General features: G+C 29.6%; 1 protein-coding gene and 1 pseudogene across 1 annotated transcript; both read right to left on the bottom strand.

Moving 5' to 3' along the window:
* Positions 1 to 90: 90 nt before the first annotated feature.
* LOC132925582 (uncharacterized) lies at positions 91 to 2,186 on the bottom strand (annotated as a pseudogene).
* Positions 2,187 to 12,782: 10,596 nt separating this feature from the next.
* Positions 12,783 to 15,809, bottom strand: LOC132925579 (RING finger protein PFF0165c-like). The gene is made up of 4 exons (XM_060989968.1): positions 15,448 to 15,809; positions 15,278 to 15,385; positions 14,903 to 15,205; positions 12,783 to 12,870 (listed from the first exon to the last, which is right to left on the bottom strand). The coding sequence occupies exons 1-4, from the start codon at positions 15,807 to 15,809 to the stop codon at positions 12,783 to 12,785; spliced, it is 861 nt and encodes a 286-aa protein (XP_060845951.1).
* Positions 15,810 to 16,249: the final 440 nt, after the last annotated feature.

Raw genomic sequence — 16,249 nt, 5'->3', positions numbered from 1 at the left:
AAATAAGAATTATTTTATTCAAAAAATACCAAGTGCATTGAAATCCTATCCCTAATTTTAATCATTTATCATTACTAATAAATTTGAAATTCAATTCTGTTAAAATATACTCACAATTAACAGATATAAATAACATTTATTTAAAAAATATTTTTGATAAACTGTTAATAGGTAATCAAATAACATTGAAATATTTGGTTTAAAAAATATATGAGTACTTAGGTAATATCAATAACAATATCGCATTACCTACCTTATTAGTTATAAGTACATAAAGACAAAAATCTATGGGTAAAATCAGTTTATAAAAATGGCAAAAATCCCCCAAAATTTAGATTGTCTGTAAAGTATAATCTAGACAGGAATATTAATAGGAAATATATACTACCATTTTTAAAAGGTGATTTTTGAGTAGGAGGAGATGTATGAGGATTTATAATTTTCTTCATGCATACTACGGTTAACATTTACAATATTTACATCATAATTTATAGCTTCCTCAGATACATTAACACCGTTAAAGTACGAACCAAATTATTTTTCTTTAGTTGGACCTACTATTAGATTTTGAAATAATTAAGTATTATAATTTAATCAGAAAATTTAATAATTAATTAAGAAGTTAGAACGAACAAGAATTAATCTAAAGACATACTCACCTTTGCCATCAGTTGGTGCATTGACATTTAATAAAACATTTGAATGCATAAATAAATCATTTAATGGGAATAACTCTTGTGTCGGAGATATAGAAATAATTTCTTGTGTTAAGTTTACAAATTGCTCAAGAGCAATTCCATCACTATCATACACATTTGCTAATTCCACAATTTGAGGTCGAGCTAATATTTCACTTATTTCTGGTGTACTATCCTGGAAACTTTCTTTTTCAGGGCCTCCTCCAGTTTCCATATGTTCTTCTCTTTCCCTTGCAAATCCGTGTCTACTTTTGGCTTTTTCAACCTCCCAAAAACGATGTAGACATTTTGAGTCTCTCTGGTAAACAAATTATAATATCTCATGTATGTAAGCATTTAAAACCTATTTAACTAGGTAGTTACAATAAATATAAGCAATTACAAATTTGTAATATAATAATTAGTTGGATATACCAGTAAAACAAATTCACTATGGAACTGACAAACAAAAATATTTATTTTATATTACACTAAATAAATAGGTATAGGGTTTATTTAATATACCTAACTTAGGTACCTATAATGTATAATTCATATAGGTACTTACTTTGTTTGCACCCAAGTGAGTGTTGAAATTAACAGTAATTCTTTCCCAAGCTGAGTTTTTTTCCTTGTTGCTAAATTTATTGGTTTTTAGCTAAAGGTCACATAAGCAATTATATGTGACTTATAACAGGACTATGCATACGGGCACTAGCACAAGAAATTAGGAAACAGCTAGTATTTAAATTGACCAAAAATAACGGATCAAGTACTATTGTTTCCTCAAATTCTGTTAGTGACGTAAGTTTTACACCAAAAAATGTATTGAATAAAAAACAAAGTAATAATATAGTTGATAACACACTCGGTCTCGGCTATAATGATTGTTCTAATCCCGAAGATCCGTATTTATATTCAAGTTCTCCTGAAATTTCTATTTCTGATGACTTAGATCTAAATTCATTTGACATAGAAAACATGACAGTTGTTTTTGATGACAATTTTGTTATTTATCCACATACATCAACTCCAAACACTTATACAAATGAAAGTAGTACAGTAAATAACATCTGTTATTTTGATATTAATTATGTTCGTTCAAATATTGAACAAAACTTTGTGATATCGAGCCCAGAACCGATAGTTAGTATTAAAAAACGTAAAATACCCGTTTCTACAAAAAAACAAATTTCAAATAAAAATACTCGATTATCTGACGGTACAATATTTTCGGGACTTTGGAATTTCAATGAAAATATATTGTATTGCCCAAATAGTTTGAATTTTGATAGCTCACATTTCAATGACAATCGTAACCAGATCCCTGGAGATAGATTATTTAAAATTAAAATAATTGTCGGGTCCCTCCGAAAAAAGTTTAGTTTCACATACCAGCCTCATCAAAAAGTGTGTGTTGACAAAAGTATCGTTGAGTGGAAAGGCCGACTTCAATTTAAACAATACATTCCCTCTAAACGGCATTTGCGATTGAAAATCTGGTTTCATTCTTGACTTTTTAATTTATACTGGTGATAATAGTCATATAACTATAAATGAAACATTAAAGCTATCTGGTTCAGTTATATCAACTTTAATGGAGCCCTACGTAAATAAAGGCTACATCATTTATATGGATAACTGGTACTCATCTCCAACATTATTTGAGTATTTTTTGAAAAAAGATACCGAAGCATTTGGTACGGTTAAAAATACAAGAAAAGGGATGCCTATAGTTTCCCTAATAAATTATACGCTGGCGAATGTATTTCTGCTATATCAACAAATCCTAATATGATGTGCTGTAAGTGGAAAGACAAAGGGATGTACATATGCTATCCAAAATCCATATACTCCTAATGAAAACAACAAATAAAATAGATAAACATGAAAACATTATACTTAAACCCGACTGTGTAATTGATTACAATGCAAACATGGGTTTGGTTGATAAGTCAGATATGCAGATTTTATTTAATACGACTTCGAGGAAATCCATAAAATGGTATAAAAATTTTTTTTTTCATTTACAGGATATATGTGTACTAAATTCTGGAATAGTATGTAGCATTCTAGAAAAAAAAACTTTGAAATTACAAGAATTTAGATCAAAATTAATCGAGCAAATATTACATGCATATATTTTATCTGATGATACAATATCACCTAGATGTGTAGGGCGAAAACCAAAAGACGATTAACCGCTTAGACTTAACGCTCGTCATTTCCCTTCAAGAATTAATAGTGGAGAAGTTAAAAAAAAAATTCCAGAAGGTGCCATGTCCATTCTAATACAAAATTAAATCCCCAATCACGAAAAGATACATCTTATGAATGTAATGAATGTGACAAACTTTTATGTTTAGAACCTTGTTACAAGGACTACCATACCAAATTATACTACTAAGTAACCAAATAACTATAGTTACCAAAATACATAGAGAAGACAAAATACATATTTAGTACCTAGAATACCAATATGATTTATTTTTATTAATTATAGCTTTTTATTTGTTAGATATTTTATTTTAGAATAATATGAACTAAGGAATAATTATTTATGTTATTATGCCATACATTTTAACATTTTTTACATTTAAAAATATAAAGTTATTCTTTTTGATTTTTACTATTTTATACAAGTTGATTGTTTTATTTTATCATACATTTTAACTTTTGTTTTAATTTTTTTATTGTTATATTAAGTTTAAAAAAATACAGTTATTTATTTTGATTTTTTCTATATTATACAAGTTGATATAAATATCAATATAATTAGGTAGGTAGATAAAAGAAATATCAATAAATAAGAAACATTATTATCATTAATATATTACAATTTTAAGTATAGAAAGTATAAAAACCCTGCAAAAAGGGAAGACAAAAATATAAAAAAAGGTAAGTACTTCATTTTTTGTTTTTATTACCTTTATGTTTTAGGTAATAATTGTATGCTACACAGTTGGTAGACATACTTTTATCAAAATTTCTATCTAGACCTTTGATAATTTTATTAGTTTTTTTGTAATAGTTAAATAAAACAAATTGTATAACTTTTGATTTAATAATTTCTTTCAACTCGTGTATAGGACATTCAAAATTACTTAAATCAGAGTAAGTTTCAAATAAAAAAATTAATTTTTGTCCTATTAGTTTTTGAAAACAAATTTTCGGTATTAACTCATTGAATATATTAATCATATCCGTAACTGCATTTATAAACTCTTCAGATGGATCGGTTAAATTTTTTACAGTATATGCTTTACAAGCAATTAATACATTTGTTCTATTAGTACAGATCAATGTCCGCCTACAAATCCTACAATGCTTTACAACTTTCATAATAGAACGAGCCAAATATCCAGTTACATATCCAATAGTCATATCAACAACCTGGGTAATTGATTTCGAAATATTCTGAAATAATGGTATTTTGAATTCATTAAAATATGTATTAAGATTGGTATTTTCATTAACCATAAGAAATTGTTTCAGATTATCTAAGACATGGTCGGTATCAGTTATTTCACAATTACCTATTGATTTGACAGAGGAAAAATTATTAATCAACAATGTCTTAAAGGAACTATCAAATTGTATAGTTGTTGGATTTATATTTCGTACTCCGTGGCTTCTGATTGCACCAAAGGTACATTCAAGTGGGTCTTGGTTGATATTCCGAAGTGAAAGAAATTTAAAATTTTTATTTAACTTACCCCAAATATAAATTAATGAACGTAAAGTAATATCCCAGTTCTTTATACAAGGAGGAGTAGTTAATTTTCCATCCTTAGTTACAAATCTCATTGAATTGAAGACACCTATTGCTTCATTCCAGAACGCAACATGAGCTGAGGAGTTAGTGATTCCACACCTCAGAGTCTTCCCTTTTTCAGGTTTGACACTAGATCCATTCACTGAGTCAAATACCTGGTCCATGAAATATAAAAACTCAGATGTTCCTTTAGCATCACTTAAACAATTATCTGGTGCTAAAAAGTAAGTAAAAAAGTTATTTTGTTTTCAAAAAAAAAATATAAAAGTTTTATAATGCGCTATTTTCTTACTATAATTTACTAAAAGTCTTAGTATTGCTGCAACTCAGAGTTAAATACCTGAGCTGCCAATTTAACCTTCATTTTTTGTATTTTTTCAGGATAAATGTGTTCGTCTCTCAATGATGGCAACGATCTTAAGCCATTTACTTCATTTTTTTTATCAAATTCAAATAGAATTCTAATGTGTCTCCATGAAGCAGTATGATTTTCACCGCGATATGTAAAACCATTGATTATAGAATAGACAGATAGCCCATACAATGTTAATATTTCGCACACTTGGAACAAGACCGCCACAACTCAAATTTTAGTTATATTGAGTATGATATACCATTAGAACCACAAATTTTTTTACTACAGAATGGTAGACCGCCACAAACGTTATCATAATTAAATACAGCGTCATAGATTTGTGTCGGTATAACATTTTTTGTTTTTTTCGCTCCAATGAACGGAATACTGCCACATTTCAAATATATGTGTATTACTTTCTATTAAATCATCATTTAAATAAGTTCTAAAAATTCAAAACTGCCATAATTATGTTTATGGCGGTTTACAGTTTTATTTTTATAAATAGTGACATTAAGAGGAATGTTGAAGACTGCCATATTTAGGTTTGTGGCTGTTTTGAATTAGTATTATATTAATTTTAACTACAATAACTCAAATCGTGGCAGTATTGTATTATATTTTTATTGATAATGTAGTTTTATCGCGGTTTTATTTTTTCACTATCAGTAATGAGGACATCATACGTCGTAATATTATTATGATTTTAGAAACTAATTATATAGTTGCCACAGACATAGATAATATTATTAAATCTATATCTGTGTTGGTTGCACTGAAATTGATTATTATGATCACGGCTATAGATACTTTTTTTTATAGCCGTGATTATGATTCTATTATTAAATATTATTTTTATAAATAAAACTGTATATTGGTAACTCCTTCTAGCATCGGTTGTCGGTGAATTAACCGTGATAATTATTTTGTCGCCGGCATAGTACTATTATATTTTTAACTATTGTCTATTACATTATTTTTTATAATAATGATAATATTATAATATTTATGTAAACTATTATTACAATAAAATATTAACGTGTACTTCATCCATGAGCTGTGTATTCTGATTAATTTTCGTATTAAATACTCGCGATTTATGACATTACGTGATCACTTGTCTTGATTCTTTTTTATAAAATAAGTTTTATTACATCTAATTAGTTTAATTCTTAAACAAAAATGTCTTCGTTTTTCCTAAGAAGTAGTAAAATGATAAAACTTACAAAATTAAATCAGGAAACTAAGAAAATTGTAAATGTTAATAACACAAATTCCAAAGTTATGTTATCTTATATTATTTAAAATTATTTTATTAAATTACAAATAAACATTATTACATTTTGTTTCAAATTTTTAATTTATTTTAGAGTATAATATTATTGATGATTTGGAAATCAATTGTGTTGATAAAGTTAATTATTGGTTTAACAAAAATCAGTTGGCTCAGCCACATTGCACAAATGACAACATTATAAATACAGCTACAGAATTTGAACCTGTTTTAAAATCTACTGTATCAAATGATCAATTAGCTCAACCACATTGCATTAATGACAACATTATGAATACAGCAACAGAATTTGTACCTGTTTTAAATTCTTCTGTGTCAAATAACTTAATTGAAATATCAGCTACAAGTGGTAATTACTATTAAATTTCTTAATTTAAATTTGGTAAATTTTACATTCACAGTATTTAATAAAATATTAATTTGTAAAATATTTAATAAAACAAAAATGTTTTCAACCACATCAAAATTAGCTAAATTTTCAAAATTAAAAATATTAAACCACATTTAAATAATAATAATATTTTCATTAATTATTCTTGGTTCTGACAATGTACCTACCTATGAGAATTGCAGCCAGTGTCTACATGCTACAGGAGTCACTAGGAGACTCAAGATATATATTTTATTATAACCCTTGTTAAAATGTAAAAATTGAGCATTATAATTTATAATATAATATTTACCCACCTCATTTATTAAAGGCAACTAGAAATAACTTATAGTAATTTCAGTATTATTAGCCAATTACATTTCACTAAAATTGTTCTTTTTAGGACTAAACTCTGGTCATGTAACAAATAATTAAATTGAATAGTCTTTTATTATATTGATTCAGAAAGCGAATACTTTACTTAACCAGTTCTTTTTAGGACTATCCTCTGGTCATGTAACAAATAATAAAATTGAATAGTCTTTTATTATATTGATTCAGAAAGCGAATACTTTACTTAAACAGTTCTTTTTAGGACTAACAACTGTGATCATATGAAAAATAATAAAATCGATGTATTCTTTTATTACAGCGAGCCATTTAGTATTTTTATAATAAAATGTATGTATTCTTTTAATGTAATATATTATTTTTCATTGAATGAATTAAATATATTCTTACGAAATTTCCAATGTGTTTGTTCTTTAAGCCTAGTATTTTATTCCAAATCCAATTACCTATTATAACACTAGTCATTAATTTAAGTATTGTAATATTTTTTCATTAGAGCAAATTTTAAATCTTAATACATAAACATAAATCTTGGTAAAATTAATAAACAATATTGTCGTATTCGTATTGTACAAAAACTACAAAATGGTAATAATGATGATAATAATAATAATAATAATTGAACGCGATGTTTATCGTTTGACCGTGGTTGCTGTAATTAATAACTGTTAATTGATACAACGCCATCTATAGGCAACCCGGTAAAATATTATTTTAGTCACCGAATACTCCTATGCCATGGGCTATCTGTCTATTCTATAATCAATGGTAAAACTAACATCTTTAGTCAACAGATTATTTCTGACACACTTCAATAAGTGTGGTGAATCAAATACTGGGTGTATTTCAACATCTTCTTCAAGAAAACCAAAGTACTTATTTTCAATATGTTGATGAATGCAGTATCTATTGGTTTCTTCTTTTAACAAATTTATTGCAGCTACATTGGTCGCACCCTGATCGCAGACAGTAGCAACTATTTTCAATCCAGTTGTTAAAATATTATAAATTACTTGTTTAATGTATAAGACTAAACAATTAGTTTTTGTGGTTCCATTACAAAAGTAGTAAGCAATTGGTTGCTTCCACTTTTTTTTTATTCCCCTTATCATGAAAACAAGAACATGATCTGAAAATTATGCCGTGGTTGTATGTTCATTATTGATCTCGAATCCAAATATAATGTCATTTTTCCTATCATAGGTTAACCCAGGTTCCAAAGCCATTTCATCGAAAAGAAGAACACATGTTTTGTCAACTTCTTTCATGTTTCTTACTTGACATTTTAAGTTTTAAAAAATATGTTGGTTAATTCCAGGGTGAAAAGGTACTTTGTTCAACAATTTAGATAGGGTCTTGCGTGATGGTAATGCAAATAATGTAGATAAAAATCTACATAAGAAGATAAGAATCATTAAAAATTTTTCTTTTCCTTGTTCCATTTGTATCTTTGATAATATGCGTCATTGGACGCTCACTACGTAATCTTGAATTGATTGTTGCTGCCATTTTGGGACCATAATGTGCCATTGGAAATATTGTAAGTCTGTTATTTTCAAACATGACTAACAAATGCTAACGCAATTTTGACCTACCATACACCATGTCTTCTGAGTTTCTATCATGTAAAAGTGTCACAGCATTTGCAATAGCCAATGCTCCACAATCATAGCCATTATTCAATAAATGTTGATCTTAAACTTCATGAAATACTATTGGGATAACGCCAAATAATCCAGGTGTATATAATACTCGTAATTTCAACATGAATCCATTATTTGTCAAGTCTTTCAAATTCCCTGAATCATATAAATGGATTTCTTCTCCATAAAACAAAGATTATAATGATTATATCCAATGTTGAGTGGAACAATGTAACACCTGAATATATTTTTTACTGGGTTTAATTGCAACATGAGTTTCTACTTCCAATTAACAGCAACTTATGAAGCAATAATCGAAATAAAATTGATTGTGCATCAAGTTTGAAAAAAATAATCAATTTCATCATTTCTTAACCACCCTTCTATACCGTGGATAGTGTAACGGTTCTGTAGTATCTTAAAAATAAATAATTTTTAATAAATGAAATTTAACAAAATTTACGGTATTAAAATATCAAAACAAATTCAGCGAATTTCATGCTGCATAAAAATATTTTAAAATATTACCTTCAATAGCAATACGTGTAATTATTGAATTTATCTTTATCTCAAATAAATGAATAAAATTTAAAAAGATTTTTTTAACAACGAAATTCTCCAATACGCAATTAATATGAACAAGTTTTTATTTAAAACCTCTTTACTTGAAATTAAAGCAAGATAATGTATTCAATAATTACTGTATAATTATACGTATTTCTATTGAAAGTAATATTGTGAAATATTTTGATGCAGCATGAAATTAGCTGAATTAAATTAAATTTTTTACCATCATAAATTTGTTAAATTAAAAATTATTTCCATTCAAACAATAGAAACTTAATATTATTGTCAGTGGAACAATCAATGCTAGAATAAAAAAAAATGATATGTATATATATGTAAATAAGCGTATTGCTATTTCACAATTCAATATAATCGGTTATTTATGAAAAATAAATTAAGGAGACCGCGACATCTGTGGTTTTGCGGTGGTGATATAATATTTGTTGCAGAAACACTGTTTTCTTGGCTAATATCATACGACGTGGGCGGAATAATGTTATTATTTAAAAATATACTTCATTATTTAAAATACTTATTATCCACCGTATCGATATTTGATTGGCGTCGGAGTGCCTCATAGTATCGGAGCGCCGTGTCTTCAGAGTGCTGGAGCGCTTTTGCCACTCCGCTGGTGGTTTCGGGGCCGTGCGCCCTCGCCATTGATTCCACCATTCGTCGAAATATGTTTGCTGATAGCCTTGATCTGTATATTTTCTTTATTTCATCATACAGTTTCACCAACCTCCGCCCGCGGTTGGTGATGAAAAAGTTGTTGATATTGGTTGGCACCCTGTGCCTCATATCGTAGTATCTGCGAACAAGACTCAGTTTGGTCATTTTGGGTTAGGGACATATCGAAAATATGACTATGAGCATTACCTCTCCATCAGTTGCTCAAGGTTTTGTGGCAAAACAACAAGTGCGGGCTTTTGTCGCCCGTCTTGTGTTTTGTCATCGTGACAACCACCTTGTCCGCCTCCCATCTGCTGGCTGACCATTCGCCGGTCGTCATATCAGAGACGACACCGCTCCGGTGTTTGGATCTCCACAATACGAGAACGGCCAGTCCGTAGGTCGACTTTCGCCACTAGGTACTTATCTGGAAACATAGAAGACCACAATGAGACATGGTGTAGTTGTGTATAGCTTACCATCTTCTCCATGCCGGTACAATCTCGGACATTCGGACTACGTCGTCCGCCCCGAAGTTCTGATCGAGGTGAGTCAGGAATTCCGGGATTTCCGACTCGACCAGGTCCAGTGTCTTCTTCACTGCTGCGTACTCTGGCAACGTTGTGACTTCTTCTGTTTTCCTTAAAAATAGTTCTGCGGAACGTTTTTGTAACTTGCTCTTATAGAGCAAGCCGAGTTTCTTTTTGAGCACTTTTATCGAATTCGAGGTAGCGGTCCTTGGTTTATTATCAAAGGATCTGGGAAAACCTGGATCGTCGTAACAATAAGTTGAAATCACCGTATCGACGAGGTTTCCCAGATTCTTTAGATAATTATTGATTGATGTGGAGATGGTTTGGCCAAGTTTTTCGCGTCTGTGGAACAAAAAAAATGTATTAATTTAAAAAATTAAATCCGACAACCCACCGAGTATCACTCACTTTCCCAAATAATCTACAAAAGGTTCCACCCCGCAGCCCAATAGGTCGGACCAATGTTTTGGTGGAGTCTTCAGGGATATAAGATACTTGTTCACGTAGAATAGAATTCGCCCTACATTACCCATGTAATTCCTCACCACGGCCGAATTCTTTTGATGACTTAGGGTGAGTGAGGACACGTGCATCTGCAGCAGCGGGTGGTTCGCTGGCAGCTGCATATGGAGACCCTCGTCCTTCAAATCCTTGCGGACGTTTTTCACCGCTCTACAACAAACATGTTGGAAACACATTGAAATATTCAATTCATACCAGACCAAGTCTGGGATATACTCACGCGGAAGCGTCATCCGCCGAAGTCATTGATCGGACCGATATTGGGGTATCGTGTACCGGCGTCATGGGGGTGGCAGAGCGAGGCACCTCCGGTGTATGGTCTAGTATGTATCTACTTTTTTACTGGCATCCCACTTTGAGTAATCAGGACGATGGCGTCCTTGAGGGCATTGTTTTCATTCGCTTTCACATAACCACGTTGAGCCTTATCAAATAATAATATAAGTCACATACGAAGTAAATAAAGATTAAATGACTTATGACTTGTATGGTAATTTTTTGCTTTACGGCGTACTCCCTGAGAGTGGTTTCAGGGATGTTGATCAAGCCCCAAGTTATGTTGATTGAACATAACGATAATCAATCTTTTTTTAAGATTTTTCTGTATGTAATTTTTGAATTTACGCTTTTATAGGTTACATAGGTTTTACAGCGTGGCTTATGTCTTCCCCTTTGTTTTTTGAAGTGTTATATTAATTTTTAAATATTCAAATGCTCTCAAATCATATTTTATATCTAATTCAAAGGGATTTTCAAAAGTCACAGTTAGTTCTCTAATGGTATTCCATTTTATTGCATTACCATCACTAGTCGTTTTTCAATTATAATGTTTATCATCTACTAGTGGTTTGAAATCTAAAAATTTCTTGTTTGTAACTTCAAACACTGTGTATGGTTTTCCGGTTACCTTTGCACAGCTGATTAGTGTTACCCATTGAGCCGGAATATAAATTGAGTACCTTTTTGAGCATTTTCAATGCACGCGTGCAAATTATCACCATCATTTTGGGTATTTCCCTTTTCTAAAAATCTATGGGTGATTTTAACTTTAAGGGTAAAGGCTGCATATTCCCACATAGCAAAAATAAACCGATTTCGGTTTTGACCCCCGCAGTTATCTGAATAGAAACAAAATTCTTTGATACCTTTTTTTTCGATCATATATTTCATAAACTTAAATCACATGTCCCTATTTCATTCGATCCTCTTTTTGCTTTACTCATTCCATACGTAGCAATAACCCAATTTTTTACTTAGGTAAATCATACTTTGTGAAATTTTATACTACAAATTTTCTTTTATAATAAAAGGAACTTGCTTCACTTCGAGCGACAGTAATGACTTTTTGTAAATCAAAAACTGCAACACATAACTCGGGTTCATTAATTGTTTGTTTTTTATCAATATTTTTTTTATCTTGCAATTCCCTTATTTATTAAAATATGTGCATCATGAATAGTTTTTTGTATTTCTTTTCTTTTTTTTTTGGGGGGGGGGGGGGGGGTGGGTGGGTGTTTTTTGGGGGGGGGGGCTAGCTAACTTAAATTTTTCAAATTGTTCACACAGATCTCTCTTCGGTTTAAAAAAACTTGAATGAATAATTCATTAAAAACATTAGTATATTGTCTCAGAGTGGCATTCTGAGCCATGATATTTATGGTTTGTTCTTTGGCCCCTTCTAAATAAAAACGATGCATTTTTGCTATTGAAAGGTCTGACTCTAAGTATTGTGTTGTGAATTCTATCGTGTGTAGTGAGAATCGACTACTGGGGACATGGAAATATGTTTTTTTTTTACACAATCTATCACTTCCCCGGGAATTTTAAGTGATCGATGTGTATGCGTACCTCTTCTATCACTTTTTATCACTGGAAATATTATTAGTTTTTTACCGATATTATATACAACTGTTTCAGAAGTTCCAAGTGTATTTAAAAACATGACTTTACACACTAATTGCATATCATTAATTTATATCAAGATATATCATCGGCGTATTGTTTCGTTCATTCGTTTCAATACCTATCTCATTAAGTTTAATGTTATATTTTGCTGGTTAATCAAATCGTTTTTCGTAGCTATTAAGGTGTTCAGTTCTTTAAGATGACCCCTGTGAATATATATTTATATTTCAAACATTACATTCATGATTTTAACAGTAATATAATATAATATTATTATTATACTACACTACAGTTGTTTTCACGAAAAGTGGCCTTCTACGATGGCGCAGCTGGTAATGTTAATTTTGAAATTCAGTATTGTTCTCAATATGCGCCGGCAGCTCTACGGAACAGGTGATCGAACAACAATATCATCAATATATTATTCAGTCCTATACCTACACCAAAGTTTTTACTCACTTCTTTTTTCCTTTCTAAAAATAACAAAATAAAATAATTGTTTTGCCAGGATCACAGTGGTGTCACATCGTATTAACCTTTCGTGTCCATGGTTTTTTTTACTATTATTATATTTCTTATTTGCATACATTATATTATAATACCAACCGTTGAAAATTTGTTTTTTTTTTAAATTTCTTCACAGTTTGATACACATTCTCAGATGAAAGAAACTAATTTTAATGTGTATAAATATTTCAAAAAATTATCTATCGATTTGTCTAATCCTGAGATGGCCACGTTTTTTAAACAAACACAATTATAAACTGCTGGAGCGTGTGGCGTAAGTGAAAAAACTGTGAAATGTATCACTATGGAAGGATTCAATCGTCTTCTGTATCACAGACTGCTGATCTATCATTCACTTCCCCGCGAAAGACATATAAAAGTGTAAAATTTGCATGTGGAGATGAATATGATGCAAATATTGTGAGGAGAATCGTTCACAATTTATATGAAAAACATAAGAACTCTACCACATTAGCTGAGTATAAAAAAAAAACCGAGTACAAAGGTTCTGGTACTTCTTTGTGGCGTATTTTGAAAAGTCAATTTCAAAAAACAAAAAATTTAATGACGGGCGTCGGTTTCTTAATAGAGCGAAATGACATAGTTGCTACGTGAGTAAAATTTTCGCTCAAATAATACCTTCAACAAATCTATGATTGGCCTTTTGTCTATTTATAAGAGACGTGGGCCAAGGATCAGAATCACACCAAATGGTATGTTTGGCAAAATTAATTAAATTCAGAAAAACTTAAAATATTTATAGAAAAAATAGTAAGTTGATAATTTGTCACGTGGGATCTAATTCATTTGGGTTTGTACTTAGATCAAAGTTAGTATTTTGATACCAAAGTTGTACTTCCGTTGAATATCACTCACTCCAAACTGAAGAATTCTACTATTTTTAAAGAGTGATTTATAAAAATGTTACACAACACTTAGAAGAACATTCTATAATTGTAATGAAAAATGCCCCATTCCATTCAATTCTAGTAGAAAACTATCCAAAGCAAATGAAAAAAAGGTCAAAATAACCGGTTTCTGAAAAGGGGTTAGATTTTCACTCCTTGAGACATTCAGTTAATTTGCATGAAAGGGTCAAACTATTGGTACAAATAGATTGTATAAATGAGTTTGATCAAATCGCAATGTAAATGGGACATGAAATCGTGCGCCTCCAACCTTACTATTGTTAGTACAACCCAATAGAACTTATATGGGCATAATTGAAATGTGAAGTTGCCACAATAAATGTGTCATTTATAATTTCGGACGTAGAAAAACTTGATCACGAAGCGTTGGATGCCTTGACCTTGGAAATTGTAAAAAATATGCAGATTTTATAAAGGAAGCTTTAAATGACGAAATTTTGGAACCCATTATATTGATAATTATTCCATACGAAGATTCCGCAGATGATAATGAATGAATTTTTGTGTAATATTTAATTAATTGTATTCATATTTGTATATAAAAACAAATAAAAACTATAATACTAAATTAGCAGAATTGTTCATAATTTGTAATAAAAATTATGAATTTAAATTACGGTATAAAATTAATTATACAATTGAGTAATTTGCGCTTTGTTTGACACGTGTTTTAGAACCCCTATGTTAAAACTTCATCAGGCACGCCACCGTCGAGGGCCACTTTTCGTGAAAACGAATATATATTTTAAAATCATTTATATTAATTAATGGTAATACAATTTTAAGTATTATTATAAGCTACCTCATTTCCGATATCGCTATATTGTGTGACTCTTTGGTTGATACTAATGTTCTCTTCATACCAGCGATGATTGCAGAAAGTTTTCTTATTTTATTTTGATAATTTTCTATTTCTTCCGATTGATGCGATTTTAATTCTAATACTGGCTTATTCAATCGTGTTTCCAAATCAAGTTTTTCTTGCCTTAAATTGTCTGTAATGAAATCTTGATGCTTGATATATTCATCTTTGCGGCTTAGTGCTTTATAACCTTCGATGATTATATTTTCCATTTGCATTTGATAGTCATTCCATTCTAAACGTCTAAAAAATATAACAACAGAAAGTTTGTACTTAGTGAAACCAGTTTAGATGTATATTACTGTGTATTTTTACTCTTCTTCTATTTCATTTAATTTTTTATTATATTCGTTATCAGATTTTTCTGATAAGACCATAATTTTTTCATTTGCGTTTACTATTGCAATATTTGAATCTTTCAAACTAATAATAATAATTTTAATCATTACACTAAAACTAACATATTAATCCGTGTATATAAGTACCGTTTTTGAAGATATTTGTTTTCGATGAGGATATTTTTCAATTCCTTAGCTGTTGTATCTAGATTTTCTTTGTAAGATTCTCCATTTTGTGTATTTTGTTCCAACTTGAGATTTTGATACCTTTCCAAAGCGGCTATAGCCGAATTCATCGATGTATCATTAATACTTTTCTCATTTAATATCTCAACTATGATCGTTTTTAATGTATTGTTTAACTGTTCCATATTATTATTCATCTTTTCCATTTCATATTTCAAAAGTTCATATTTATTGGCATTATATAAATTAGCATTTTTCCCGTATCCATTGACGTCCGATTTCAATACATTATTATACACTGTGTTTGTTTTGATTCTTTTCATTGTAGAGAAATTTTTGAAAATTTAGTATCGTTAATTTTTCAGTACAGTTACCTAAAAATATATATATTCATCAATATCTAAAAACTTGTTCAATCACAAATTATAAATTTAACAACACTGAATTACTTTTTTCCTTTTATAATTGCAAATGGAATAATTTAGTTAAATTAAATTACTAATAAAATAAATGTTTTCTTTAACTTTAAAAAAAAATTTCATCTTATATTATTTATTAAATGGATAATATTGTTGCTAAGCTTATATACTTAGTTTTATTTACAATCTACTTTGTACAACATTTTATAGTTTTAAATATAGGTGTAAGAGTAAAAATTGAGTTTTATCAATATATTTAATACATTTCAACAATCACTGCAAATTGTATGTCAAAATCATAAAAATATTGTTGGATCTGGAATTTAAGTATTTTTTTTTAAATA

The sequence above is a fragment of the Rhopalosiphum padi genome, chromosome 3, assembly GCF_020882245.1.
Source record: "Rhopalosiphum padi isolate XX-2018 chromosome 3, ASM2088224v1, whole genome shotgun sequence".
Lineage (NCBI taxonomy): Eukaryota > Metazoa > Arthropoda > Insecta > Hemiptera > Aphididae > Rhopalosiphum > Rhopalosiphum padi.
This window is presented reverse-complemented; position numbering and strand designations above follow the sequence as displayed.

Coding starts and splice junctions, on each gene's coding strand:
- LOC132925579 (XM_060989968.1), bottom strand. CDS start 15,809: ATGAAAAGAATCAAAACAAACACAGTGTATAATAATGTATTGAAATCG. Junction 15,386..15,447: donor AACAAATATCTTCAAAAACG/GTACTTATATAC, acceptor TATTATTATTAG/TTTGAAAGATTCAAATATTG. Junction 12,871..14,902: donor ATAGCGATATCGGAAATGAG/GTAGCTTATAAT, acceptor ATATATTCACAG/GGGTCATCTTAAAGAACTGA.